Genomic DNA, 26,674 nt, shown 5'->3' on the forward strand with positions numbered 1-26,674 from the left:
CGGGGAGGGCTGCCCAGCTCCGGGGAGGGCTGCCCAGCTCCGGGGAGGGCTGCCCAGCTCCGGGGAGGGCTGCCCTTTGCTCTGCCCCTCGCCCCTGCTGCGAGCGCGCAGGGGAGCGCTTGTGCGCCGCACGCCTTGTGCCCTTTGGGATCACCGTGCTTCCCAGGCTGTGGTCGTCCTGAGATCCTTACGGGACAGCATCGTGTCATTCTGTAACCACGAGGGTTTGCGTGGCTTCAGAATGAGAAAAGAGATTTTCTGACTTAGATTAGGGAAGGAGAAGTTGACTGGCTCTCCCCCTCCCTTAAATTTCTTCCTGTGAAAGACCAAAACACCTCTTGCACTAATTGTAATTTGTTTTGCCCTTTTCACAGAATCCTTCGAGTTGTGGCTCCTCCTTTGGTTTTTCAGTATTTAATTTAATGAATGCAATCATGGGAAGTGGCATACTTGGCTTATCCTACGCTATGGCCAACACAGGGATCATGGGGTTTAGGTAAGTTTTCAGTTTTTACGTACACTTATTTTTAAACTCAGCTTGCAGTTGGAACAAAACTTGATTACTAAGACTCCTGTGCAAAAACTGAGGAAGAAATAAACAGCTTGTGCTTTTCAGCATTGTTGAGTAAGATCTTCCTTCTTTGGTTTTAGTCATTCAGATCTGGCCTAACATTAAGTACTGCCCAGAAATTGCATTAAATTGCCACATGGTGGCAGTTTCTTGGCCATTACTCCTAATAGATTGATATTTACATTTTAAAGCTGCTGTCTCCTTTAGTTCCAGACATGGGCCTTCTGGAATAGGGTGGCTACATATCTGAAAAATGTGAATCAGCTTGTGCTTTTGTTTGCGCTTCTCCTGGTTGTACATACTAACCTTTGGATAACGGGGCCAAAGTTGCCCAAATGTACACTTATACCATTTCTAAGCATTAGATTCACTTCATCAGAAGATACATATTTGTCTGGGTATAGGCACTCTAGTATTTATGTCCTCTTTGTAATTCACATATCGGGTCTTTACCCTGTATAGTATGTGATATGCTTTGGTGGACGATACAAGAAGTGGCGGAACTTAGCTAGTATTGGGAAGGTCAGAGACCGTGTGAACCATAGGCAGCAGATGTAAGCCATAAAATGAGGAAATCTTGTCTTGTGGTAGCTTACTTCTTGCAAAAGTAGCATTCTTGAAGATAGAAAGTGCACTGTACTCTAAAAGTGCTTTCATTGCAAATATTTTATGTTTTTTAGTATCTTGTTGCTGATTGTTGCCAGCCTTGCTTCTTACTCTGTATTTCTTCTGCTCAGTATGTGCACTCAGACTGGTAAGTGAAAAGGATTTATCTAACCGTGATATCTGAAGTACTTCCTCACCTATATCACAAAGACACGACCCAGTATAATTATTATAACTAACAGCATGTTAACAGATAGCTGTGTCTGATTCAGTGATGTTGAAATATTTAGCATTTTTGATGATTTCTCTTTCCCATTTAAAAATACAGTTTCAAGACTTATGAAAAGTTAATGCCCAACTGACTGGTTTCTAGATTTTCAGTTTTAATTCTTTCAAAATGCGTCTCTCATCTTTTCAACTTTCCAAAAACATAGATCCTGTGTTTCTGTAGCAAAATTATTTTGGTGCTGGCTGGACCGTGCTACTTCAGTGTGTACTGTTGCTTTTGGTAGACTTTCAGTCTTCTACTGGTAATACCTGTTTTGTTTACGGTGTGAAATGGATGCCGTTCAAGTTTTGTAATTATACTGGATTATCATAATTCTCACGGCACTTTATAGATGCAGGTATTTACAGTATTTTTGATAACGAGAAGTCACGTTGCAGTCCTTAGAAATTACACTGCTCTGAGAATGTTCAAACAGTAGATTCTAATATCTGCAATCTGTTGGGCTAATGTTTTAATTCTTGCTGCTTTTAATTGTTGCTGAAACAACTGATGAGTTCCTTGAGTTCTGGTACACAAAGATAACATTATGGCAGGAAGTCTCCAACTCTTTCAGTCACCTGTTTCCCTCTCATCTGTTTTCCTCTCTTTTCAAAGGTGGTGGGAGAAAGCTTCCATTTCTTTCCTTATTGGCTTTGTTTTCTGTAGCTAGCTTTGGTCTCTCAGATGGTTGCTTCCTGATTCTCCTTAGATCTGCTGCTCCTGTCTTCACCTGTTGAGTGATCTTCTTCATACATTCTTAGAAAATACTCTTCTGAGGTAGGGTTACTTTTATGGTTAATATTGTTGGCTGCTTGATGATTTGGGACTAAGTCTTTGGTGATTTTTTTTTCTCTTCTTGGAGCTCTGCTTATTAGAAAGGACTCAGAAACTGAAATAGGTAGCTAGGAAGATACATAAGAAGAAAAAAAAAAAGGGAACTTGAGATAATTTTTTATGATCCTTGTTTACCTCTTATTTGAGGCTGAAAAGTTCTGTATTATACGGGCACTAGGTGGTATTATGTTGTTACCTGGTAAAAAAATAATTAAAGAGATCCTTGCAAAAAAACCTACTGGGGAGAGTGGAAAACTAAGGGTTTAAGCTTTTTGAAGGAAGAAATGTTTCCATGTTATGAACTTAGGGACCTAATACACAAGAATGTTTTAACTCCTCAGTTATTGTCCAAAGGCAACATCCCACCTCAAGAAAGCGCTTTTTAAACGCACACAACTGAAAGCAAGGAATACCACTGAAATGAAAGGATGAAGTATTTCTCATCTGAAACTAGCGCTTTATAGTGAATCGTTAGTTATCACGTAATGTTGACAGATAATACTAGCACCAGAACTATGTCTAGATAAGTTTGATGGATTTATGGCTTTCTGTGTTATGATTTTTTTTTTAAAAATGATATTTTTCTCATTATATTTACTACAACTCCTGCAAACTATTGAGTAATTTCATGTTAGGTAGCATTCCGAGGTTTTCCTTGGAACATTGTCTTTAAAATGTGAGAAATACGACCTGGTGTGCCTTGACAAAGTAAAATCTGTGTATGTGTTTGCTTCCAGACCTGATAATTGAACATTATTCTTCATAAAACCTACAGTGCATTTGTGAACACTGTTAATAGTATTGAGCTTAATCCGTGGCAAGGAATTGAAAAGAAATTTTATTAGTTTTATATCAAAAAATAAGCTAGAAAAATTAAAGGGTAGAGAAGAAAAATCTTTTGAAGTGTTTGTAAACCATTCAGGTATTCAAACCATAAAAGTAATCCTAGGAAAGAGCTGACCTATAAAACACCTTCTGAAAAGGAAGTTCTCGTATTAGTTCCATTTTAAACAGAGACCAGGATTTATTAAGCACAGGCATTTTAGTTGTATTTTTAAAAATAAAGAAGTGTCTTTTAATTTTTAAGTCACATGGGTCTAGGCTTTGACAAAATCAAATTATTTGTGTAGACCAAAAGGCTTAGCAAAAAAATACTGCCAAGTGTTGGATTTGGATTAGTTTAGGCAATGTTTTCTTCTGGTGTTAGTTAGTATGACCTGCGTTGTTTTGGGGTTTGGGCTGACAAAGGCGAAGTTTACTCTGTAAAGCAGAGGAATTGGGAATTAAATTGATACGTACTTTGAAGTTTCATGGTTTTTTTTCTTTTCATTTTGTGAGTTAGTCGTGAGTATTGCTCGTACTATACTTGCCAATCTCACTTTGTGTTTAAATGGATAATTTTCATTTAGTGTTAATAACATAATAGAAATCAAGCCAACTGGGCAGAATTTGTTTATCTTTCTATCAATTGCACTTTTAGTTCCATATATTCTTGAAATGACAAAAGTAATATGACTAAGTATTAGGGCTTCCCAGTGTTCACAGGACTAAATTCATTACAGAAACAGAGTTACTATAGAAAATAGTCTAAAGTTTCAAATCGCTGTTTTGGAACTGTTTGGAAAATTTTTTTCTTTGTTGGTAACTCCTCATGCGCATGTGCTGTGTATTTGTTCCCATGTGGTAAAAACAAATCTCTCCTGAATATGTTTAATGTTTTACTGGTATTTCTTTTAATGCCATTGGAGGTGGCCTTCTAAAATGCTATTTGTTTTTTCTTGTGATCAACAACTTCTTATAAATAGAAATCTAAGAAAAATACAGAGTAAAATAATCTAGTAAGACATACTTCTTGTTTAATTATATCTGTATATAACCTGTATCAGTGTAGTGGCAGATGTAAGAGGTTTATGCTGAGAGCTGACTGGCTCATTTAATTTTGTCATTTCATTTATTTTGTCATAGCATATTGGTATCAGAGCAGAATATGAAACATTGCCCTTGAGAAAATCATATGAGAAAATTAATGACGTTTTGGGGGGGTTTTTGGTTCCCCGCTCCCCACCTCCCCCTCTCTGGAGCATTGATCTGATTGTGTGCAGAACTTCGGTGAAATAAAAGCACCTAAGCTTGGGCAGCTGGCAGTCTGAGGCTCCAGTCCCGCCATCAGATCTCTGTGAACCGCCTCTGCCTGCCATGTCTTGTTTCATTTACTTCAGGGGGACTTCACTCAGGTGTGAAGGTCTGCCCCCAGCAGCTCACATTGCAGGGCTGGGCCCTAAATTAAGATATGACAGAAGTAGAAGCAGTAATGTACCAAATAGAACCAAAGAAGAGAAAGCAAGCGTTGTGACAATAAAATTCTGTGGGTTTGAGATTAATTTTACCCTTTGAGGCATTTACAACTGCGGACCGTTTTATTATATACCAAGAACGTGAGTGGTATTTCTCAGAAAACTTTCATCTTTTTGATATCGCTTGAATTTCTAATAACAAAATACAGAGCAACAATGAAAGACTTTAATATGACTTCCTTCTTTCTGAGAAGGGATTGGTTTGAGTTACCAGCAATATTAGAAGTGAGCTTCAGCTAAAACTCAGCAAAAGCATACAGGAAACCACAGGATATTTTATTGTGATTATGTAAGTCAGGTGCAGGTAAGGGCAAGATTTGTGTTTTGTTTTTGGTTTTGCTTTGGTGTGTTTTGTTTTGGTGTTTTTAATAATTGGTTTTAACCAAGGAATGTATTTACCTTCAGCTCTCTTGAAAATAAATAGTGCCGAGTTTTTAAAAGCTGGCAAGATGGTGATTGCTGTTTATATTCATATGAAGATGAAAATGGATGTTCTGTTGTTGTCTTCATTTAAAAAAAAAAAAGCATACCCTTTTATCAAACAAAACGTGGTAGTATCTTATATCTAATTGCTGAGGCTAATTTCAAAATTCCTCATCTGTAGTATCACTTGCAGAAATCTTTGGGAGAAGGCAATTTGCCATTAATGTATTATTATTATTTTTAAAATGCTATTATTTTCAGTATTAAATTGAGTTTCTGGAGAGTATCTGAATGGTTGAGCATATAGCTGTATTTTGTAGCAGGAGTATAGGTGTATATAAAAGCTATTTTGTAAATAAAAAATACTGTAAAATACTCTTTTTAATTTTGCCCTGAATTATGTTCATTTAGAAAGGGAAAAAAGGCCAAGCTAGAGCTTTCAAGTGATTTTGAAGTTAGCTTTTTTTTTTCCTTACTAACAGCTGTCACTTCTTATGAAGACCTTGGCCTGTTTGCATTTGGATCAACTGGAAAGGTATTTATTTTTACCTGTGTATACTTCTTAGGCTTCTGATGTACAACTGTTCTTTGTATAGTAGAGAGATATAAATGAAACAAGTAGCATAATTACTGACGTCCTAGTATACTGAAAAATCTGTTACATCCTGGAGCTCTTTGCTACGTTTCAGTTAGTGTGTCTGGAAGCCCAAACTTTAGTTAACTGTAAAACAGACATTCCATAACTACAAAATTTTGTGCTACTTTCCTGTTCATTTTTTAGTTGTACGTACAAAATTTGCTCACTGGCATTGTTGTCAAGCTGGCTCAGCAGTGCGTTTCAGGTTTGTTACAGTCCCATCCTGCCTCTCCTGTAAACTGTTAGGAGACGGGCAAGCAATTTACTGTTGGTGTTCTAGCATTTAATAGAGATCGAAGGTAAGTGTTTGCCTTTCATGTCGTTTCCACAATAGGAACAAGTAAGAGTATGTTTAATGCATGTTAATTTTTTTTTTTTTTTGTTTAATAAACTCTTCAGAATTAATGTTTCTTGCTTGTTTTATCTCATGATTAAAAAAAACCCCAAAAAACCCACCAGCAAACTTAACCATTTTTGGTGTAAAAGTAATCAACATATAAGCCATGCCTCTTTAGTAGCGTGTACTGAATCTGTTTTTCCTAATAGACAAGGTTGTCCATTAATACTGGGTGCACAGGAAATACTACTTGTGAATACTGCACATTTAATATTATGACTTTTATGCTCTGTGTTTCAGTTACACGATACTAAAAGCAGATTTTACCACATGGAAGTGCAATTTTAATGGTTTACTGAAACAATGTACATTTTCTTTAAAATTAGTTGTGCTTAACAGACTACAGTCTAATTTCTTCTGTTTTAATGTAACTGAGAATTAAATCTGAGCTATTAGGTGTTTGTAAGGCTTCCATTAGCAGTAATAAGCAGATGTGAGTGTAGTCTGTGAGGATCAATATGTATCGATCAAAGTTAAGATGTGATCAACCTCAGGAGATAATAAACCTTGACATTATCAAGGTATGAAATAGAATTATTTTTTACAGGAGCTGTTCTGTACACATTAACCACAAGCCATTAGGTGCAGAAGTCATAAAAACGTAGAGCTTAAGGAGATAGTAAAAAGTGACTTAGTCTGCCTTTGCTCTGAATCAGGGCTTCAGAAATGTATAAATACAGAAACAAATACAGAAACCGTTCTTGGCAGATGTTTGTCTATTTTGTTATTGAAAGGCTTAAATGAAGGAGATTTCACAGCTTTGCTATGGAGTCAACATCAGTAATTTTTTTATTCTCTCTAATGTACTTTTTCATAATTTTCATTTTAAATAATTTGTGATTGAAATCATCTGGTCTTTTATTTTCAGCGTGCATGGAGAGCACTGGAATATTTCTAGGTTTAGAAGCTATTGTTTTGATAAAATAATTAACCAAAGTTCACCAAGCTTTCCTGATGAACTGACTTTTTCTGGAACACTTAACTTTCTCTCTTGAAGTACCTTTAGTATTTATACACCTTTCTTCAAAACTTGCCTGCAAAATGGAACACAGTAAGCTGGCTGAGAACTTGACAGTGACGAGAAATGTAATTATTACCTATATTTTAGATAGAACAGGCCAGTACTACATCACAAAACAAGATCTGCTGTTTCTGTGGGTGCTTCATCCTACTGATCGTATTATCTCAGGCTATTTTCTGTATTTGCAATCTAATAATTCTAACTCAAATATTTGTGATCTACTTCCTGAATGCATTGCTTTTAACTCATCTTGCTGATTTTCAGACTTTCCTAGTTTACCACGACCATTCTGAATTCTAATCCTGTCCCTGAACGCTCCTCACTTCAGTCTGGCACAGGTGGCTTTTTTTCTTTTCTTTTTTTCTTTAAAGTAGTAGTTACTCTTCCCTCACCCGAGTCGTTTGCTAATGGTACAGACAGACTGCTGTAGGACCTTGCTTGAACTGGCGTCTTAGGTTGGCAGTGAACTACTGGTTAACTGCTCTTGAAGCAGAGCAGTTATTCAACCTTACGATGATCTCCTGTTGAATATATTTTTCTGAGATTTGTGAGAATGGAGATTTTCTGCTATTGGAAGATTGTTGATTTTTCCCTTTCCAAAGGCATGAAGTATTTGTTTCCATCTATGGCAAATTCCAAGATACCATACTTTTTTTTTTCTTTTTTTTTTCTTCCCCAGTGACTTTTTTACTGACTTTGAATTCATTTAAAATCTGGTGTGATTTTTCTAGCTGATCAATTGAAAAAATGGCACCTCTGCTTTCAGATTTTATTCAGAAGTACAAATTTGTTTTTCTTCTAACTGTGGCTTAATTTTTTCCAAGTTGACTTAATGGTAGCACTCATGTAGGAAGGTCCTGCTACATCAAGAAGAGCAGTGGGTAAAAAGAAAAGCCGTACTAGATGATCATACTATTTTAGAATGGAATTAAAAAGAAAACATTGGGAAAACTTTAGATACGTCCAGTTTTTTTTCAGTGGAAGTTAGTTCTGTGGATTCAGACAAATATTTTAATAGCCTGTGATCATTTCTACTTCCATATCAGTCCAGTATGAATAATCACAAATCCTAAAGAAAAGTCTATCTAGTTTACAAATTTAAAAGAGTAATTACATTCATGATAGTTAAAAATATTCAGGTTTTTGGAGTGAGGAAGTAGCTTGTACAAATGTTTGCTGTCTTGATTGTCTTTTCAGAGATGAATGATCGTTTTCATTTGTACTCACCTGATGTCAACTAGGATGCGCTTACGTGTTTTCAGTGATTTTAAAAACCTCATCTTCTGCAGAGGAGGCTTCACTCTATAACTTCTCTTGTGGTGTCATCTCAGAATGAAAATGCAGTATTTTCAGGGAGATTTTCTGCTTTTATATTAATTTTAGATTGCATTGGTTTCCATGTGTTAAACTCTTCGGTAAAGAGAAGATGCCCTTCCTTTCAGTACTAGTTATCGCTTCTACATCTGGTCCGTTTAAGATAATACATATGTGTTTTATGACTGCTGTAGGCATACGATTTTAGTTATCCTTACCCTTTCTAAAGAAATCAATTTTTTTTTTATAGGTCCTTGTTGCAACTACAATAATTATCCAGAATATTGGAGGTAAGAAACTTCATATGCTCAATATTAACTGAGTGGAGTATAACCTCTACAGTCTACAAACCTCCACAAATACGAAAGGCAATAAGTAAATGAAAGTGTTCTTAAGAGACTGGTTAAAAGAACAGAAAACTTGAAGAGAAGGCTTATGTGATCACACTAAGCAGAAGTGCTGTAGTCATGGGGTAGATGGGGGGGGGCTTACGGGGGTTAGACTGTATGCCTGATCATCATTGCAGGATGTGGAGCACGTCCGTTATAGCTGGCGTTACTAATTGGAAGGGGCTGTTCCGTGCATTTGCATCTGGTAGCTACATTTTCTTGTATCATGTGTTTTGGTTTTTGCTGTTGGAACTTGCTTAGGCATTTTAGTTATTTGTGTAACAACTGAATGTTTACTTAGCCATGAAGTTTCGTATGTACTTTATTAATGGTAGCTTTTTTTTTTTTTTGCTAGATCAATACCTTGTGGTTTGGGGGAGTGGTTTTGTTTGCTGACTTTCATCATGTGAGCTGATAATCTATGTTGTCATATGCTAGGCTGTCCAGTGGTGACATTCTTATTTTGTCTTCCTTGGTGCATGACATTAAGATAGCTGTCTTTGTATTAAAATAATCACCTAAGCATTTAAACTCTTATTCAGGTATGTTCACATACTTGACAGTTACTAAGTAGCAGTGTCCTTAGAAATTAATTGTCTGAAAGTAGACAGTGTTCAACAGAACAATTTTAAATTTTTTTTGCCGTAAACGTTTTGGATACTTTGAGGGAATTATGTGAAAACTCCCTCCTTTCAGTCCCCTACCCCTAAGAAGATACTCGCATTCACATACATTGACAGAAGGGAACAGCATTCCAGCGCTGCTGTTCTTTCCTTTAGGATTACCTGTCAAGTCCAGACAATTCAGTGATTGCTGTTTTTTGTCGCTATTTAGAGACTTAGAACTAGAGCAAGTCACTGCTTTTATGATAAAATTGGAATCTTTTCTTATACTAAAAGCTCCAATAATAAAAACTGCCTAATTGAAATGGCTCTAAAACCCCAAGCATTAATTTCAGGCAGGAGTGAGTGTGTTAATTCCAAGATTAAGGATTATTTATTACTACAGGTTTTAGAGGACGTTCTGTAGCAATGAACAAATTTTTTAATTTCCTTTCCTGTTTGAGTGGACCTCTAAATAAACAGTACTGAAGAAGGAGGGATACACAGTACAGATTCTGGAGACACTGGGATCGCGTACAATACTCTGTGGTCAAAGCAAATATGACTCTCATTTTTTCCTCATAACAGTTCATAACCTTCTCTGTGTCATTTTTAATAAAACTCATCTCAGTAACTCTAGAGCCCCAAACTATTGCATGCTGGATATTATCAAACTACTTATTCTGTCTTCTGCAGTGGCCTTCTCTGCCAGCAAGTTGGGCCTTGTTTGCCAACCAGTGGTTTTCTGTTTAACTAGTTAAAAAGTAGGTTTTTGAAAGAAGAGTTTCAATGTGCAAGTATTTTTAGTGACCTCATTTTGATGGAAGCTTTCAAAACGCTGTTTTGGTTCTTCTGGTTCCAAGGGCAATATATTTCATGTAGGAGAACAGTAGTAGTTCTTGCATCTGGCATGTTCCTTTGCAAAGATCACTTGGTTTCAAACGCACTGCAAAGAGAAAGCTGACTTTTCGTCTCGGAATCGGTTAGTGTTAGTAGTGCCCAAACACGCTGCAGTCTGTGAGGAAGGGTGATCTGTGAAAACATGGGTTGCAAGCTGGGCCTCCTTGGCACCTTCTCCCATATAGATGTATTGCGCTGTCATTGCAAGGAGCTATCGCAGCTTCTGTTTAGTATTTAGATTTCTGTTTGGGAACAGAGCTCCCAGCCGCGTTATTTCGCTCCTTAACAACTGCCGTTGTCAGCAGAGCAGCACCGTGTCAGAAATTGTCTTTGAAGATGACTATGCTGCAGGCTAACAGGCTCTTAAAAATAAGAGGGATGAAGAGCTCTCTTCACCTCTCACTGAGCCCTGACTCTTGAAGAAATGCATAGAAAGGAAACCTTCTTGTCTTTCTGGTCCATCTACAGATTTTAAATGGGAGTGATGAAACTGTGTGGTGTGGTTTGTTCTGAACGGGAGCCATGCTGGAATTAAGTGTAAAACTTACCCTTTCCCTTTAGTGCACTGTGGTAGGTGTTCCCCTCTTTTTGTTTTTCTTTTTGTCTGTTTGAAGGAATCGGCAGTGCTGTGCCTGTTGGGCAGACATCCAAACTCCGCCAACATCTTTAATTTCAGAGTAAGGCTAAAAATAAAATTGTTTTCTGTTACCTCCTCCACCATCAGACCCGGGTACGTTGCATCATACAGTATCTTATTTCAAAAGTGATTGGAGAGCATGAGATAATGAATGATGGTTTGTGATTAAAATAAGCAACTTTACTAGGGTTATTGTCACTATCAGCATCTAGTCTGGGCTTTTTTAAAGTTTGGTTGATCAGTTCTAAAGTGCAGAAGTGATTTACAGTCATTTGTGGTTGAGAGCGCTTTTTAGTAAACATTTTATTAAAGTTATGCTTTCTAATTTGTCATCTTTGCTTTTTTAAAAAGAAAGCTTAAGGTGCATATTTGATTTTGACGTCTTAATTGCATACACTTATGGATTTGTGTAGATAGGGGAGTTGATTTTTCTACTAGCAGGATACCCAAAGGAAAAAAAGATTTTTTTTTTTTGAACAGTTACAGGAAAGCACTGGTTGGTCAAATTTGGAATTTAAAAGGTTACAAAAAAATGCATTTCAAGTACATTTCCTGGAGTTTTAACACATAACTCTAACGTGAGCGCTCAACTTTCCTGCAGATTTTTAATCGTCTCTTGGAACACTTCATGTTACGTTAATCCAAGTAACGCAAACCAAATACCAAAATCCATTTAAGTACCAAGGATTAACTAAGGATGCATCAGGAGAATGCGTTAACTTTGCAATATCTAAATGTAAATTAAGGTAATCTTAAACACAGTGACTTAAAGTCTTTATACAACATAACAAATTCTTAGCTTAGAGTGGTAAACTTTGAAGAGTGATTAAACTTTGAGAATATTTGCTTAGCTTTCCTTATATCAATATGTACTTGGTCTTGCAATGTAGGTATTTGTTAATGAAGTGAAACCAAAAGGTTGAATGGGATGGCCAGAGCTACTCATTTTTACATTGTTCTATTTGTCAGTATTTTGGCCCAATCCAGCAACCCTTTAATCTAAGTAACTAGTGATTAGTTACATGGGAACTGCCTTGTTCTTGAGAGAGCCAGTTATCGTGTCTGTGGGGTTGCAAAGTGGAGGCTAGAAAGGAAACTATCAAATTGCATGCTAGCAGGCTGCTGCTTTGTGCATCCATTCCTTCCAACCTTTTCCTTTCACCCCGCATCTTCAAGTGGAGTGATCTTCCAGATGTCCATTTCTTGCCTTGAAGTATTTCAGACCTTGTCAGGTGCCCTCTAAGATGGGAGAGGGTCCTTGGGGAAGCTGTATGCCGGGAGGTATAGAAGGAGCGAGGGAGGCAGCTATGGAAAACACCAAGTTACACAGCCCGGCTGGCTCTTTATGTGATCCTTCCCAGGAGCGACTGGAGTTGGACGGAGTCCCCGCTATTGTTTCAATAGCGTTGTGCTTCTAGGAAGTGATGGATGAGGCACAATGGGCCAAAGCCGTGGCTCGGCATCACGCAGCCCTTCCCCCTCTCCTGCCCGGGAACTTCTGTGAGCTTCCTAGATGCTTTCTGAAGAGGGGAAGGAAGGCGGGAATTTATCCTCCTGGAATTGTCCCCTCTGCGGATGTGACTGAAAAGGAGGACAGTCCGCAGCTGCGAGTCTGAGAGAAAATTGGTAGGAATCTTAAAGCACATGTAACGAAGTTGGAGAAGGAATTATTTTAGCAAGGCTGGTGGAAAAATGGAGACAAACACAATAAAGTATTGCACAAGAACAGCTCTCAGCCTGTTGCCAACACTAACAAGTCTTCAGCATTGAGGTCTAGCAGGAAGTATGCGGAGAGTTTTACGGCATGCTTCTCTGGGCTGCGGGCTGGTACCAGCTGAAGGTCACTGCTGTAGGGAGATACGACTGGTGCTAGCGGGCCTGGTAGCCGTGATACACAGAAACATAAATTGAAACTGCTGAGAACATGAGTTTAATTATTTAAAATTTATTAGCAGTGGGATTAAGTGCAACAGGAGAACCTGCAGTACAGCCATGTAGCATAGGTGGTCTGTATGAAGATTTTTTTGCAGCAGATTTTTCTTACTTTTTCAGTTTCTTTTGATAGGCTGAGATACACGGGGTGTGTGTGGGGGGAATTCTTGTGCTGAGGATCGGTATGAGTACTGGCCTGTCTTGGCTTGTGCCCAAACGATCACGGCAGCCGCTCTTTGGAACTAAGCTTTCCGGACAGCTCTTAATTTTACAAAGAATTACTTGCTTTCTAGTATGCATACAATTTAATTAAGTGTAATTTCTGTAACTGGTGCGTGCGTATTTTGTTTCAATATTCTGCTATTAACATGTCCTCAAAAGTACACGTTTTTCTTCTTTGCAAGAATAAGTAATGAGGAAAAAAGATGTTCCATGGATTTATCTGCGGCTCTGCCTGAATGCTGTCGGCAGCAAATGGAAGTTACAGGATTAGTTCTGATGGGAGATTGAGTTCTCTCCTCAGTCAATGTGACGGACGATATGCAGAAACCCTCTATGAATGTCATACGTGCTAAATATATATTTACATGGGGACAGTTCATATTTTTCAAGCTTCCCGAAGTAAATCAAGAGGCGTAACCGCTGGAAAAAGCAGATGTTTAAGCACCGGTGAGTGTGTGTGACCGATGAGGCCGGCCGGCAGCTGCCCGGGGCAGGCGGTGGCCAGCGGCGGCGGGTGATGGCTAGCGGAGCAGCGGTGGGCTCGCACCACCAGTGTTTGTATGCATGTTCTCTGTGTGTCAGTACTTACAAATGCTGTGCATGTATTAAAAAAAAAACCCCAAGCCAAAACTTGCCAAGTTAATTGGGCATTTTTGTTTTGCAGTATTTCCCCCCCGAGTTCATCCATTCTGAAATTTAGTTTTTAAAGTATTCACGAAATTTGTCTCAAGATTAAAAGGAGCGGGTATTTTTTGAGAATGGGGGGTGGGTGGGAATATCCTTTTTTTTGTAGTCAGAGCACAATACTCTACAAACTTGGAAAAGAAATAAATGGTGCAAATCATGGAAGAATAAAATACAGCTTGTTACGTGCTGAGACCTGCATCTTTAATACCTTAAGAAATTACTGAGCTTCCTTTAAGTATGGGAAATCTAATTCTGTTTTCAAACAAGCTTGAATGTTTGTTTTCACAGCACCATTTGCTTTTGACCTGAAAGCCTAATTATCCTAACTGATTCAGAGTGAGGATTTCCAGTGCGGAGCTGCCTTAATTAAGGGCAGGTTTGTCAGCTCCTGTACTTATTTAACAACTGATCACCTGTGCTCTTGTGTTTTCATATTGCAGTGAATGGTTATTGGAATGTTTGATATTGTAAAGAATATTAAGCTTGCTTTAAATAAAAAACCCCACAGAAATCCCAACCTGCAGCTATACTTCAGAATGGAGTATATGATGAGCTATGTAGAAAACATTTCAGTTTTATTAGCACAACTGTATAAATACAATTAAACTAATGAAGTTTTACCAAAATAAATCTGCTGTTCATGTATACCCTGGGGAATAAGAAGGACTATTTTTTTTTTTTTTTAAAGCTTGCCATAGATAAGTTCCAGAGTAATTCAGATAAAAACTAAACTTAGAAGGAAAGGGAAGCAGGGGTGTGGAAACTCATCAGGATGAGTGTCCTGAACATGAAGCCTAGCAAAGAAGCTGACAACCGATTTCTGTTCTCGGAAGTTCTCTATATGAATAATGTTACATCTTTCACATGCTCCAGTCTACATCTGTATTTAAAACCAAATAAATTATGCCAATGATTTTTTTGTTTGTTTTTAAGCTTCCACTAAGAAGAAATGTTAAAAACAATACATCAGGTAATTGGGAGACTTCTTAAAATCGAATATGTGAGGGATTCACTGCAAAATGAAAACAAAAGAATGTGCTCTTACGGCCATATCATGTGAGGGCTAAAGTAGTTGATGATTTTCAGTGGCATCCATGCATGATTCCTGTTGGTTCCACAGTTCAAACTACTTACAAGTTGCTCAGTGCAATACTGAAGTGCTTCCTATCTTGCTATTCCATTCTAATTCTTTGACAGGAAAAATGGGAGCTTGCCTAAAATCCTCTCTTGTTTCATTTTCTTTCATGAAATCCTGCCCAGCTTTCCTTTTTAACTTTGTCACATTGTTTGGATTAGGACAGATTCAATTTTTAACAACCTCCATACCAGTAAAGAGAGGCACAAGCCCAAAGGGGCTTGTCACATGTAGTTGCTACGAAAGAGCCAGCTCGGTTGGGCTGGAGTGTGCAGCGACTGGTAGTGTTTATTCTGCTATTTCTGTCTTCCAGCCTCTAATCTTTTCAGTATTTTGGGAAAAACAGGGATCTTACTGACTGAACTCTTTAGAGGATGAGGATTATAAACATTTTAATTTATCTTCGTTATCTGTAGGCATTTGTGAGGAATCTCTGTCTTACCTGGTATTCCCCCAGATGAGAATCAAGATTGCTCTGTCTACTTGTCTTGACTTGTAAATCAGCACCCCTCTTTTTTTTTTTTTTTTTTTTTTTTTTTTTTTTTTAGTAGGAGCTGAAGATCCAGTGAGGCTGTACTGATACAGTCTATTTTCCCCCGTCCCCCTATCTTCTATGTGAAATTCAGAAGGCAGCTTGGTTCCATTTTTGCACGGTGCTTAATAATGTAAGACATCTTTATAGTGCTCTAATATGAACAGCCACAGTGGTAGATTAGGAAAAACTAACCAGAAGAGTTAGATTCATTCCCTTCAATAAAGTGATTTGAAAGGATTTATCACCATGCATTTTAAAAACATAGCCTTGGCTTCCCTTTTCTACAGCAACTAATTTTTTTCAGGTAGGGGCACATGTGCTCAGTGTTAAACAGTATCGTAGCATAATAAGGACATTCTGAATAACATATTTACAGAGGTCATATCTGATGGTGGCACTGCCCGTTACAGTAATAAAAGTGTAAAGCAAGTACCCTTTTTTTTATATTTTACAAATATCTCTTTTCTGTCAAAGAGCTAATACCAAGTTTTCAGAACTTGGCCAAGTGATATGTATTTACAAATGTAATTTCTTACTGCTTTCAAGACAGTGGTGAGCCTACTGAATAATAAAGCAGTATTAGAATTTTAATTTCTGCTGAATACTGTTTTATGGCATTTCTGTGTCAAGGCCTATTGAGAAGTTCAAACCTGCATAGTTTTCCATCAAGTAGCTCTTGGCGCATACTGAAAATTATTTAAATATATGTAAATTTATGACGTAAAAATTAGGAAGCAACTGTGTGAAGGTTGCTCACGTAGTTAGTTCAGCACTTGTTGCATCTGCATGTTGCTAAAGCCTCGAACTACGTCCTTGTACACCATTCACTCTGCAGGAAACCTGTCTCATTCGGTGCCAAAGATCGATATCTCATGTTGCAAGGAGAAGGTGACACAAAGAAAACACAACATTATTTTTTAATTTAGGGGATGGCACTGTGTTGCAAAAGCAGTGAGTTCTGCTCCCTCATACTGTGTGCGTGCACGGGGGGTGAACTGAAGGGAATGTTACTTCTGACATTTGCTAATTTTTTTTGAATGCTTGAATTCTAAAGATGAATGTATGTTTATTGTAATTTTTGTATGTGATAAAAGGTGCCTTAACAGTTAGCCATTAAAAAATTGAAATTATTTTCAAAATGGCAGAGGAAGTCAATACTTCAAAAGTGGAACAAATCAAAGCATAAGGTATGCTTTTTGTTGTGTTCATTTGTGTCACAGTTCAGCCTTGTGACTGTGTAATCTCTTCCTTCCGTTATACATTAAGACTGCCAAGGATAGCTGACGTTTAATTTGCACAATATAACTTGACATGCCTTCGGTCGTGGTGGGCGTCTGGGGAGTTAGGTTTCTTACTTGGAGCAAAGGATACACAACTTTTTGTCTGTCACACTGTATGCACTTTATTCCTACTTGAGCTAATTTTTTCAAGTTGCTGTGCCCTTTTTGAAGACACTTCACTGTTTTGGTTTCAGCTTTAAAAAAACAAACAATGTTCTTTGCTCACTTTGTAGTGTGTTTCAGAGAGTTATACAGCGGTTAGTGTCTCTTGCTTCTTTCATGCCGAGTAAAACTACAAGGAGCTGTTGCTCATGAGGAGAATTACAGCTGGGTTTGTAAGTGAAGGAAAAAGCAGGATTTGATTTTTTTTAAACTGTATTTAGTGTGCATGTCATGCTCAGGTAGATGTAAGAGATTGATTGTCTTATATAAGCATCGACATATAAATAATTTTTTTTTCCATCTTCTAGAACAAGAAGAATATAAAAAAGAAATATAAAACAAGAGAATGTAAACTGGGGGAAAAGAAATCCTACTATGTGAGATTGTTTCCCATATACCCAGAGAAAGGAAGAAAGATACATACAAATGTTTAGCATGTGCAAGTTGCTTGGTGCATGATTGGTTCCCTACTTAGGAGTGGAATTCAGTGAAATAGGACTCCTCTTTTAAAAACAAAGAGTAAGCGCACAACAAAGGATAAGTGATCAAATGATTAGCCAGAGGCTAATAGGAATGCAAGGGAAGAGTGACAGATTGTGTATTAGGACGAAATCTGATCTGGAAATTAATTTGAAGCTTTCTGCAGCTGAGGCTGCAAAAGAACTAATTTAAAAATATTTCTGAAGGACATAAATATATGAAAATTCTGACTTGCTTGTGTATAAAGTGTAATACAAGAAAGAAGGCTAATGGATAAATAAAGTTGAATTGTAATTTAGAGGAATTTTCCTCTGCCCCACCTTTTTTAAAAAAATCTGTCTTTGCTTAGGGTGAAGTATGCATCTGCCTGTAGCTTAGCATGAGAAACTCTGTTAATTTACTTACAAATTCTGGTGATTTAGAAATATGCATGCTGTAAGGTTCTCTCTGGTTGAATCTACATTCTGTTGTACGCAAATAGGAGAGTAAAATCAGGACAGCTGATAAATACCTCACCGGACACAATCAACAGCTACATGTCAACAGGGAAATATACTTGAATATTGGAAAAAACAGAGCTTTTAATTATGAAGAAGTGCATATTTCCTTATATAGTGACCTACCAAATGGTTTTAATTTAACCTTGCGGTAGGTAGATGTCACTTCGTATTAATAGAATTCGCTTTCTTTATAGAGACCGTATTACCTTTCTTCAAAATTTAACATTAACTGCTGTGGTGCAGCAGCATCTGAGTCCACACGTTTTTTTAAGGTTCAAAACATTCCTTTAAAAGAACCCCCACAAACTTATTAAAAAAGCGGCTTATGGTAGTTTGCTGGTTTACCTTTTTAAAATTTATGTTTTCATTTTAAAGCATTAATAAATACACTATGGTAAAATTCTAAAGAATTAGTAAATACAGAACAGTAAAATCTGAGTACGACAGATGAATTTTTGTCAAGCTTTAAATGTAGCTAAACTTCTGTGGGCACGTTACTAAAGTTACTTGCTGCTGAAGGATGGAAATTAGTTCCGTGTAGGCTTTGATATTCGTTGAAGCTGTTTGTAAAGCCTGATTTTTCTGTGTACTTCTCTGCTGTTTTTTAATTTATATAAATATTTGCTGCTTATGTAAAAGAAAAAATGTGACATAAACAGTATGTGAAGGTATCAGGTTAGTATAAGTTGTAATTTAAAAAACCTCTCATTTATGCCTCTGATTATTTTGTATAGCAAAGGAGAAAAGTGATACAGTGAAGTAGCTTTTGGATGTATGTGTATGCACCATTCCTTTCTTCTGAACAGAATTATAAACATTTAATTTCAAGTCAACACTCCTATAAGAGTAACTAACAATTTCTCTTCTGATTTGCCATATGGAATCTTCCTATTCCTGTATAGTTTTGCACTTTATGTTGTTGTTGGGATCTTCTTGGTGGTGGGTTTAGCATGAGGAGCAGAGATCTGTCACTGAAAATCCTCTTACCTCTGAGGGCCAAACCATTCAGTGTAATAGAGTCTTTCAAGTCCTATTCTTGTCTTTAAATTTCTGTCATTGATTTATTTAGTGCAACAGCAACTGAGCAACAATAAAAAATATCTTTAAAATAAAAAATTCTATAGATAGAGACAAATCTTATTATTTAGTCTCTTCATTAACAATGTCCTACAAAGAGTAAAGAGGAAGAAGTGCCACAGCCTCGTAGGTCCCATGTTCCCATGTAAAAGGTCAGACCTATATTTTATATTGTTTTACCTTTTAGTCCTTTGGATTATGTTTTCCTTGTTTCAAGACTCACATCGTAACAGTCTCTTTGGAGACATTAGCTAACATCAGTACAATACTCAGGGACTTGCAGCTATTTTTAAAGGAAGTATATGAGAAAACAAATTCTGTTTCTGGTGCCATGGTGTCTAATATATAGTTGAGATGTTCCAATCGTAACTGTTCTGATTAAGCCGTGCTAATTGTTACAACCAGAGATACTGGTATTCCTGTACTAAATCTGTTCTGCTTCTGTTTGCAGCTATGTCATCTTATCTTTTAATTATTAAGACTGAACTTCCTGGTGCTGTTGCGGGGTTCTTAAGTGGAGATGAGAGTGGGTAAGGAAAAATGCTTCATCCATTCTGTATTTATCTTGAAGAAGAAAGTGGTTCAGGACTGCTGAAGGAGATGGGTACTGACACTTTCCTCTGATCTCATATGCTAAAAAACTTAGTTATTTACAGGAGTTCTTGGAATATGAAATGTATTTGGCATGTGCAAGGCTTCTGCAGCACACACACAGAGGGAGTGATTCTTTCCTCATAGCAATTTCCCATCAGTTGACCTTAAAGTCAGTGGCAGAACTCCATCTACAGAAACCTCCCTTCTGTAAAAATTTAAAAGGGGAAGCAGGAGGGGACAGGAGGGAGAGGAGGAGAAACATTTAAACTGCTGTCATGTTATCACTTCACATATTTCAAAACCACTGTACAAAAACTGGCAAACACTTACATTTAAATATTTTGTTGCCTTGCTCCAGTAATTGGACTTGTCTTGGGAAAAATGCCAGGTTTCCAGACTTGGTTTATAATCCCATAACTTGGCTCCCAGTAAAGAAATTATTCTTTGCAATTGAACTATAAAGTTGTATGTAAGGAGTCTGTCCCTCAGATTTCTGTCAGAACTGTTGCAAGAAATCTGTGCCTCTGCTAAGACAAACACTGCAGCTTCAGCACTGAAATACCTTGTTCAAGCTGTTCCAGTGCTGCTGTCATTCATAACAGTGTATCTTCGAGTGTGTCACAGCTGTTTTTCCAAACTACTATTTTCAGATGTTTTGAGCTCAAAAGTTTCTCTGTATTGAAATGTGGTGAGATTTTCTCAATGCTGTGTGATGCTTGTATCATTCCTGAATGTTGTGGATGAACTCCAAGTTTGAAATCAGTTTTTTTTTAAAAGGTCCTTTAGTTAATTTTATATTTTATTGTTTACAACTTTTCCATTTTATAACGAACATTTTGAGAAACAAAGTGTGGTAGTAATCTTGCTTTCTGTCTTTCTGCCCTCCTGGCCCTTGTAATAATATGTTTTTGTAAGGGGCTTTCTATTATGTTTTATGTCATTTTTAGTCTGCTAATGTATCTTTTCCGGCTGTGATAGTCAACAGCTTTTCATTGGGTGCTGTCAAGATTGTACTTGTAACTCCACTCTTCGTACACAGTGGCGTTGAGCCTGCTACTGCATCTGCTGCGTGTATGTTCCAGTCTGTCTGTCCCCAAATTTAGCATATAACAGCACTTCTTATTTTTTATGTTTTTACTTTTATGTCAGCTCTGTTTATGCAAAGTGATTTTTCCCAACAAAGAAACCCTTTTAAACAAACAGCTTATGAAAACTCATAATGGGTAGAATCTGGAGGTCCCACATGCGTGCATACTGCTCAAAGGATTGTTCTGCCTTAAAAAGGCAATATAAGCAACTTATTTATTAAGCTGCCTCGCGTGCATACTGCTCAAAGGATTGTTCTGCCTATAGGCAATATAAGCAACTTATTTATTAAGCTGCCTATTTGATAATGCTCCCGCCGCCTTTCGCTGTTTTTCAAGGTCCTAGTGCAGATCATCTGGATGCAAACGCTGGTGAATACAGAGACAGGTTACAGTGGTTGAACTGGTTATTACAAACAGTCTGAGCCATGGTAGTTCTCAGTGCGCTGTCAGCGCTGCCGCCATCCATACTTCTTCCTTAGTTGAAATTACAGCTTAAGATGCGAATGAAGCTCAGTTTTACATTTAGAAAGAGCTGAAATTGTCCGTAGAAATACCAGCCACAGCTCACGTGGTAAGTTGATTGTCAGCCCGGGTCTTGGCCTGTTTCTGCCCGCTACTGGGAGTTCTTCCATTGATCAATATATGTTTATTTGACACAATTTGACTCCTCTATTCTTTCCCCAAGAAAATATTTCAAAGGCAGTGGTCAAGCCACCTTCTAGGTGCATGCACATAGCTGACCTTCTCTGTATGCCCACATCTATATTTCATATATTTGCCATATTAATTGCTGTGGTAGATCATAATCTTTTGTTTCTGTGTATTTCTTCACAGATATTGAGAGTAGTTTTTTACTAACAGTTTTTAAATTGTAGGAAATTGCTCAACAGCACTAGGTAGTCAAATATCAAGCCTAAGTAGCAACTTGTTTATGCAAAGGGCATGAATACTGACTAGTTTGATTAAACTGTTTTAAATGGACCACTTGTTTCCAGATGTGGTTGCACAACTCTTGTGTTTTTAAGTCATTATAGCATCTGATACCCTTTCATTTGAGTGCAGGATTTGTCTTTAACTGTAGTTAGAATGTACCAAAAGCGTCAGTTAAACTATCTGTGAGAAACATTTTATATGCATATACCATCCCAAAGCATACTTATGGGAAAGCCATTTAAAGAATGTTTTGCGCATCAAATTATTTTTGTAGATGAAGGTTAGCAGGTGTGCATGTGTTTGAAAGGCTCAGAGCCAGCGTGTAATACATCTTCGTGGCTTTATTAAAAACCAAAACCATACAATATGAACACTCGTTAATTGCAAGTTGAGATGTTTCAGTCTGCATAATGAGAATTCCATATAGCTTTGATGACATGAACATAGTTTCAAATGAGGATTGTGTTAAAAAGTTGTAATTTGTGAGCCCTCTGTTAACGTTTAATGACCCTGTCAGGAGGATATGATTGATGCAATTAAGTTGTCTTGCTTGTGTGTTATATAATTGATATGGACTGAGAGTAAGATCCTAATTTAGAACATATGAATCTCTTGTCCTGTTGCATTCAGGAATGAAATTAAAGCGATTTATAAATGTCTGTTTTTACTTAAAATATGGGGGAGGGAGGAGGAACATCTGCATGCCAAAGCATTTTCAGTAGAGACGAGGGTTTATATTCCATATTTCATACTTGGAACGCTTTTATCATGTAGGATTAAATTTGCGGATCAAACTGATTTTAAAGGCAATATCAAAACATTTATTCTGCCTTTGGAAAATAAGTGTATTTCTACAACAATACTTTGGGAAAAAAACGGACACCTTTTTTGATAACCAGTAAATGGTCCACTATTCAGTTTTATGAGATCTTTTTAAATTTTGGAATACCAATTCTTGTGTTTAAGCAATTTACAAAATTATTTTTTCTCTTTCCCATTACCTCATTGCAGTTTTCTTCTCACTTTTCCCTCTCCCTCATAAATGTTTTTTCATTTACCATAATGTAACCAAACCAATTTTTTCTCTGGCCTGCTGAGCTTGTGAGCTACGAGGGAAACTGTGGATTTTGCTGTGTCCTTAGAATTGTGAGACTTAAAACAGAGGTCCCACATGTACACACAAGTGCAGCACTCATTATACTTTTGCCTACTGCTATGAATCTGTTCCTCCTAATCCGAACATCCACCATACTAGAAAGAAAGCAGAACTTTTAAAATTGTGAACTCTAAATGGTAACAACATGAAGAATGCTACAGCAGGGAGCTGATCTTGGCAAAGTTGCTTTTTGGCTGTAGCAGCAGCAGACCTAGGCTAGTATAAGTTTTTTTGAAGAGTGATGTATTTTGAGTAATTTTTAATATAGACATTGTTACTTAAGGGTTACTTTGATTTTTGATATGGGAAAGATGCCCTCAACCTTGACATTTCTCTGTTCACTTACATTACATATTTTTTTCAAACCAGTGACAAGGGGTTGTGCACGATGTATGACAGTAGTTAATACATGTATATGGTAATTTTTCTTTAACACAGGTGTTACGCTACTTTCCTTAAGATAACTTGAGGTGCTGCCTGTTTATTAGGTGCTAACCATATCCTGGACTAAATAAACTTACAGGTCAAAGGCCAAGGTGTTTATAGGTAGTAAAGTCGGAGGCTGATGTGCAAGATGTTTATCAGTACAGGATATGGTTATTACCAAGTTAGGGGGAGCCACCCTCAAGATGTTTCTTTTCCTTAATAACTTCTACATCTGTACTTTCGTCAGTTTGGAGATGAGATTTTGATACTTTGAATAGATTCTAAATGCATTCAGTCTTCATATGCCTCTACAATGCTTTTTTCTATGTATAGTTTTACTTATGAAAATAATAGCAGATTTCATTAGCATAATTTCCATCCCTTCTGCCCTTTGATTTTTGTGTGGATGTATGCAAAGAATGAGTGATCACTTTGTGCAAAGCTAGAGATAGGGAAGTTCTCTGTATTGCTGTTTTTTCTTATATCACCTCTGGACAGCAAACATCATTTCAAGTTAGCTGGAAGTTGATTTACTACTTGTTTTCTTCTATTACTTGAACACTGTGACGAGAGGTGTAATGAAGCTTGGGCAGAAGAGAAAGTTGGTATGTTTAGAAAACATAACTGTATTGCCAAACACATAGGTTGAGTAGCTTAGCTTTCTATTTCACACCTCTGGGAAATGGTCAGGAACTAAGGTCACGTAGGAGTAATAAACTGGAAGGGAAGTTCAGCAATGAGTGGGAATTAATGTTGCCGTTTCTTCCAGTTGTGTAAATATGCATCTCAGTGTAATCTAATTCAAGATATATATGTAGCGTACTATACAAGTACTTCTGCTGGAAATCTGTAGAGCATGAAATGCCCTTCCCTCTGATCATTGCTTTGAATAAAGGCAGGGGTTTGCATATTGTGCTGCTGAGAAATAACTTTACATGCATCAGACCTCTGATCCATGCGGACACTTGCCTCTGGACCTTCGCCTACAATGCTGGTTTGTTGTGGGATGGTGCTGTGCTTCCTTGTTATCTGGGAACTCTATTTTATAATCACAATATAGAAACTAGGAATACAAATTCATGTAAATAGCATGTGAGACTGGAAATGATTTATTTTTTTTGTCCTAGTGGTTATTTTGTTTGAGATCACGGTTTTAAAGTAGAACATATATTTTAGGACTCTTGAGCTTTGCATCAGTCATAAATAGATATTCCAATAGGTCTTGGTACCTTGATGGGAGAGTGCTGCTGCTCATTACTTCAGTCTGCATTGTTTTTCCTCTTGCGCTTCTTCCTAAAATTGGTGAGTAATTAAAGGAGAGAAGCGAATATTATTCTACTTTAGTAGCAATTACAATTGAAGACTTTAAAACCTTAATGGGTTATTTATTTATTTTAACTGGCAGGGGGGTGGTGATGGTGGGGATTACTTAAGTTGTTGTAGTGTGTTCTGCTTTCCAGCCCTGCCTAGTTAACCTATTACTTGGGTTGCAGTAGTATTTTGTCTGCAATACTAAAATAAAATCTTTACAGCAGAACATTAAAGAGCTGCATTTACTTACAGCGTGCCATTAGTGGTAAGCCAGTTCTAATTCTGCCCTACAAAACTACATAAATGATCTGTGACAGGCAGTTGGAATGTTGTTATTCTGAGTCCTAAGCCCCAGATACCAAGCACTGTAATAGAAAACATGCCTAAAATGTAAAGCTTTAGCTGTACATTAGGATCACTTTCCTTATAAATTCTCTTTTATTTTTACTGTTATTTTACAGGCTTTCTTGGCTACACAAGTAGTTTATCATTTTTCTTTATGGTGTACTTTGCTCTTGTGGTAAGTTAAAAATCCGTGCACAGCTTATCTGCTTTTTTCTTATTGTTTGAATGTTTTCATAAGCCTGTTTTGAAATGAATTGTCTTCCCCTCCCCCCTTAACGTTTTATGTGAAATTTAGAGTTTTCCTTAAGTTCAGTATGTGCTCGCTTGGACAGTTTACATTTGTTTTGCTGAGGCATGGAAATGCATATGAACTTTCAAGCATGTGAAAAGATTTAAAATAATTATATTTTGGACTGGTAGATGTAACAGTATTTTTGTTTTGCTGACGGTGCGGTGAAGGGAGCTGGCACATTTACTTTTGTTTCCCTACTAGTAGTGGAATGGAATTCTGTTTTCTTAGCTTCTAACTATTACTCACTGCAACTAATGCAGGAGAAAATTTAATATACTCCAAATAAATTAAATTTACATGTATAATGAAGTGACAGAGTTCAAAAAAAGGGAAAGAAAACTAGAACTTTATTAAGGCAGTTTACAAGATTCATTAATACGTCAATGACCTTATTCTTCTTTCCCGCTGAAAGGAAAAGTTCCTTTCTCTGAGTCATATGGGGGTTTTTGACCCTGATGTTCACCCTCTCAAGGCCCCTGTGAGATAGATGTTTCCAAATATCAAAAGTGAGACCTGCTAGGCAGATCTAAGAGGGAAAATGTGCCTCTAAGTTGCACTCTTTTTCTTTTTACAGGGAAAAAGTATGTTAATGCACGTGTGTAATACGTAGTACAAGCAAGCAACTCGCACTCTGTCATCTAGGTATAGAAACCACAGTCTTATTTGGGAGCCCAGAAAAACGTTCCCCCTCTCCCCTGTCTTTCTGGCTTGCATTGACTTGCATTTAATACCTGTTTTACAAAGGGATAAACAGAGTTGAAGGCAAGTTGAACAAACATGCCATCCAGGAGACCAAGGCAATCCATTAGGAACTAAACCATGTGATAAAACCAAACTTCAAAGCTGTCAAAACATCTCCCTAGGGTATCCCTGGAGAATTGCAGTGTTTGTAGGACCTTGGGAAGTATTCTTCCTAAGCTGAGCGTTGCGAAGCAGCTACAGCCTCTCCAGAGCTAATGGAAATTCATTTGTAATATTTATAAATTACCTTAACTTTTGACCTCTCTCCTAAAATTTATCTTAAAAGGAAAAAAAAAAAAAGAAAAAGCACTAACTGTAACGCTGAAATAGGCCTTTGGCTGAAGCTAGTTGCAAGAGTTTTAGAACACGTTTGGCTCCTGGATTTCAATGGGAATGTGTATGCATCTGTGAAAAAAGCTGTTGTAACGTGTGGATGCATTTGAAAACAATTTTGGGCTCAGAAAAGGCAAGTGTGTAAGCAAGACTTGCATGCAGACATGTCAAGCTGGGATGATTTAAGCTAGGGTTTAGTTTTGGTTATCAAAAACGTAGGTAGAAATGAAGGAGTACACAGACTACTGGATTTCTTAGGAGATGGTTAAATTTGTATGCTTATTCCTTGTTGTTAAATGACAAACAGCCACAGTAAATCTAATTGAGGTCAAAAATTTTAAAAGCTGTTATGGATATTTAAAGAAAACTAATACTCTACGCAGAATATTCTCTCTGACTTCTTTAGGCACTGAAACTCAAAGGCATTAAATGTGGTTTAGTTTTCATATCTAATGCTTTGAAGTGGGTGATATGTGCTGTTGAAATGGTGTT

The 26,674-nt window shown here is 37.2% G+C and overlaps 1 protein-coding gene across 1 annotated transcript in view; it reads left to right on the forward strand.

Moving 5' to 3' along the window:
* The first annotated feature begins 386 nt into the window (after window positions 1-386).
* SLC38A6 (solute carrier family 38 member 6) overlaps window positions 387-26,674 on the forward strand; it is a 39,854-nt gene continuing 13,566 nt past the window's right edge. Inside the window, exons 1-7 of the mRNA XM_035900170.1 lie at window positions 387-496; window positions 1,252-1,325; window positions 5,539-5,591; window positions 8,676-8,715; window positions 19,415-19,493; window positions 24,380-24,462; window positions 24,933-24,991. Coding sequence (XP_035756063.1) covers window positions 423-496; window positions 1,252-1,325; window positions 5,539-5,591; window positions 8,676-8,715; window positions 19,415-19,493; window positions 24,380-24,462; window positions 24,933-24,991 — 462 coding nt within the window. The 5' untranslated portion in view covers window positions 387-422. The remainder of the gene's footprint in view (window positions 497-1,251; window positions 1,326-5,538; window positions 5,592-8,675; window positions 8,716-19,414; window positions 19,494-24,379; window positions 24,463-24,932; window positions 24,992-26,674) is intronic.

Source organism: Egretta garzetta, unplaced genomic scaffold (genome assembly GCF_000687185.1).
Source record: "Egretta garzetta isolate BGI_Z169 unplaced genomic scaffold, ASM68718v1 scaffold858, whole genome shotgun sequence".
Lineage (NCBI taxonomy): Eukaryota > Metazoa > Chordata > Aves > Pelecaniformes > Ardeidae > Egretta > Egretta garzetta.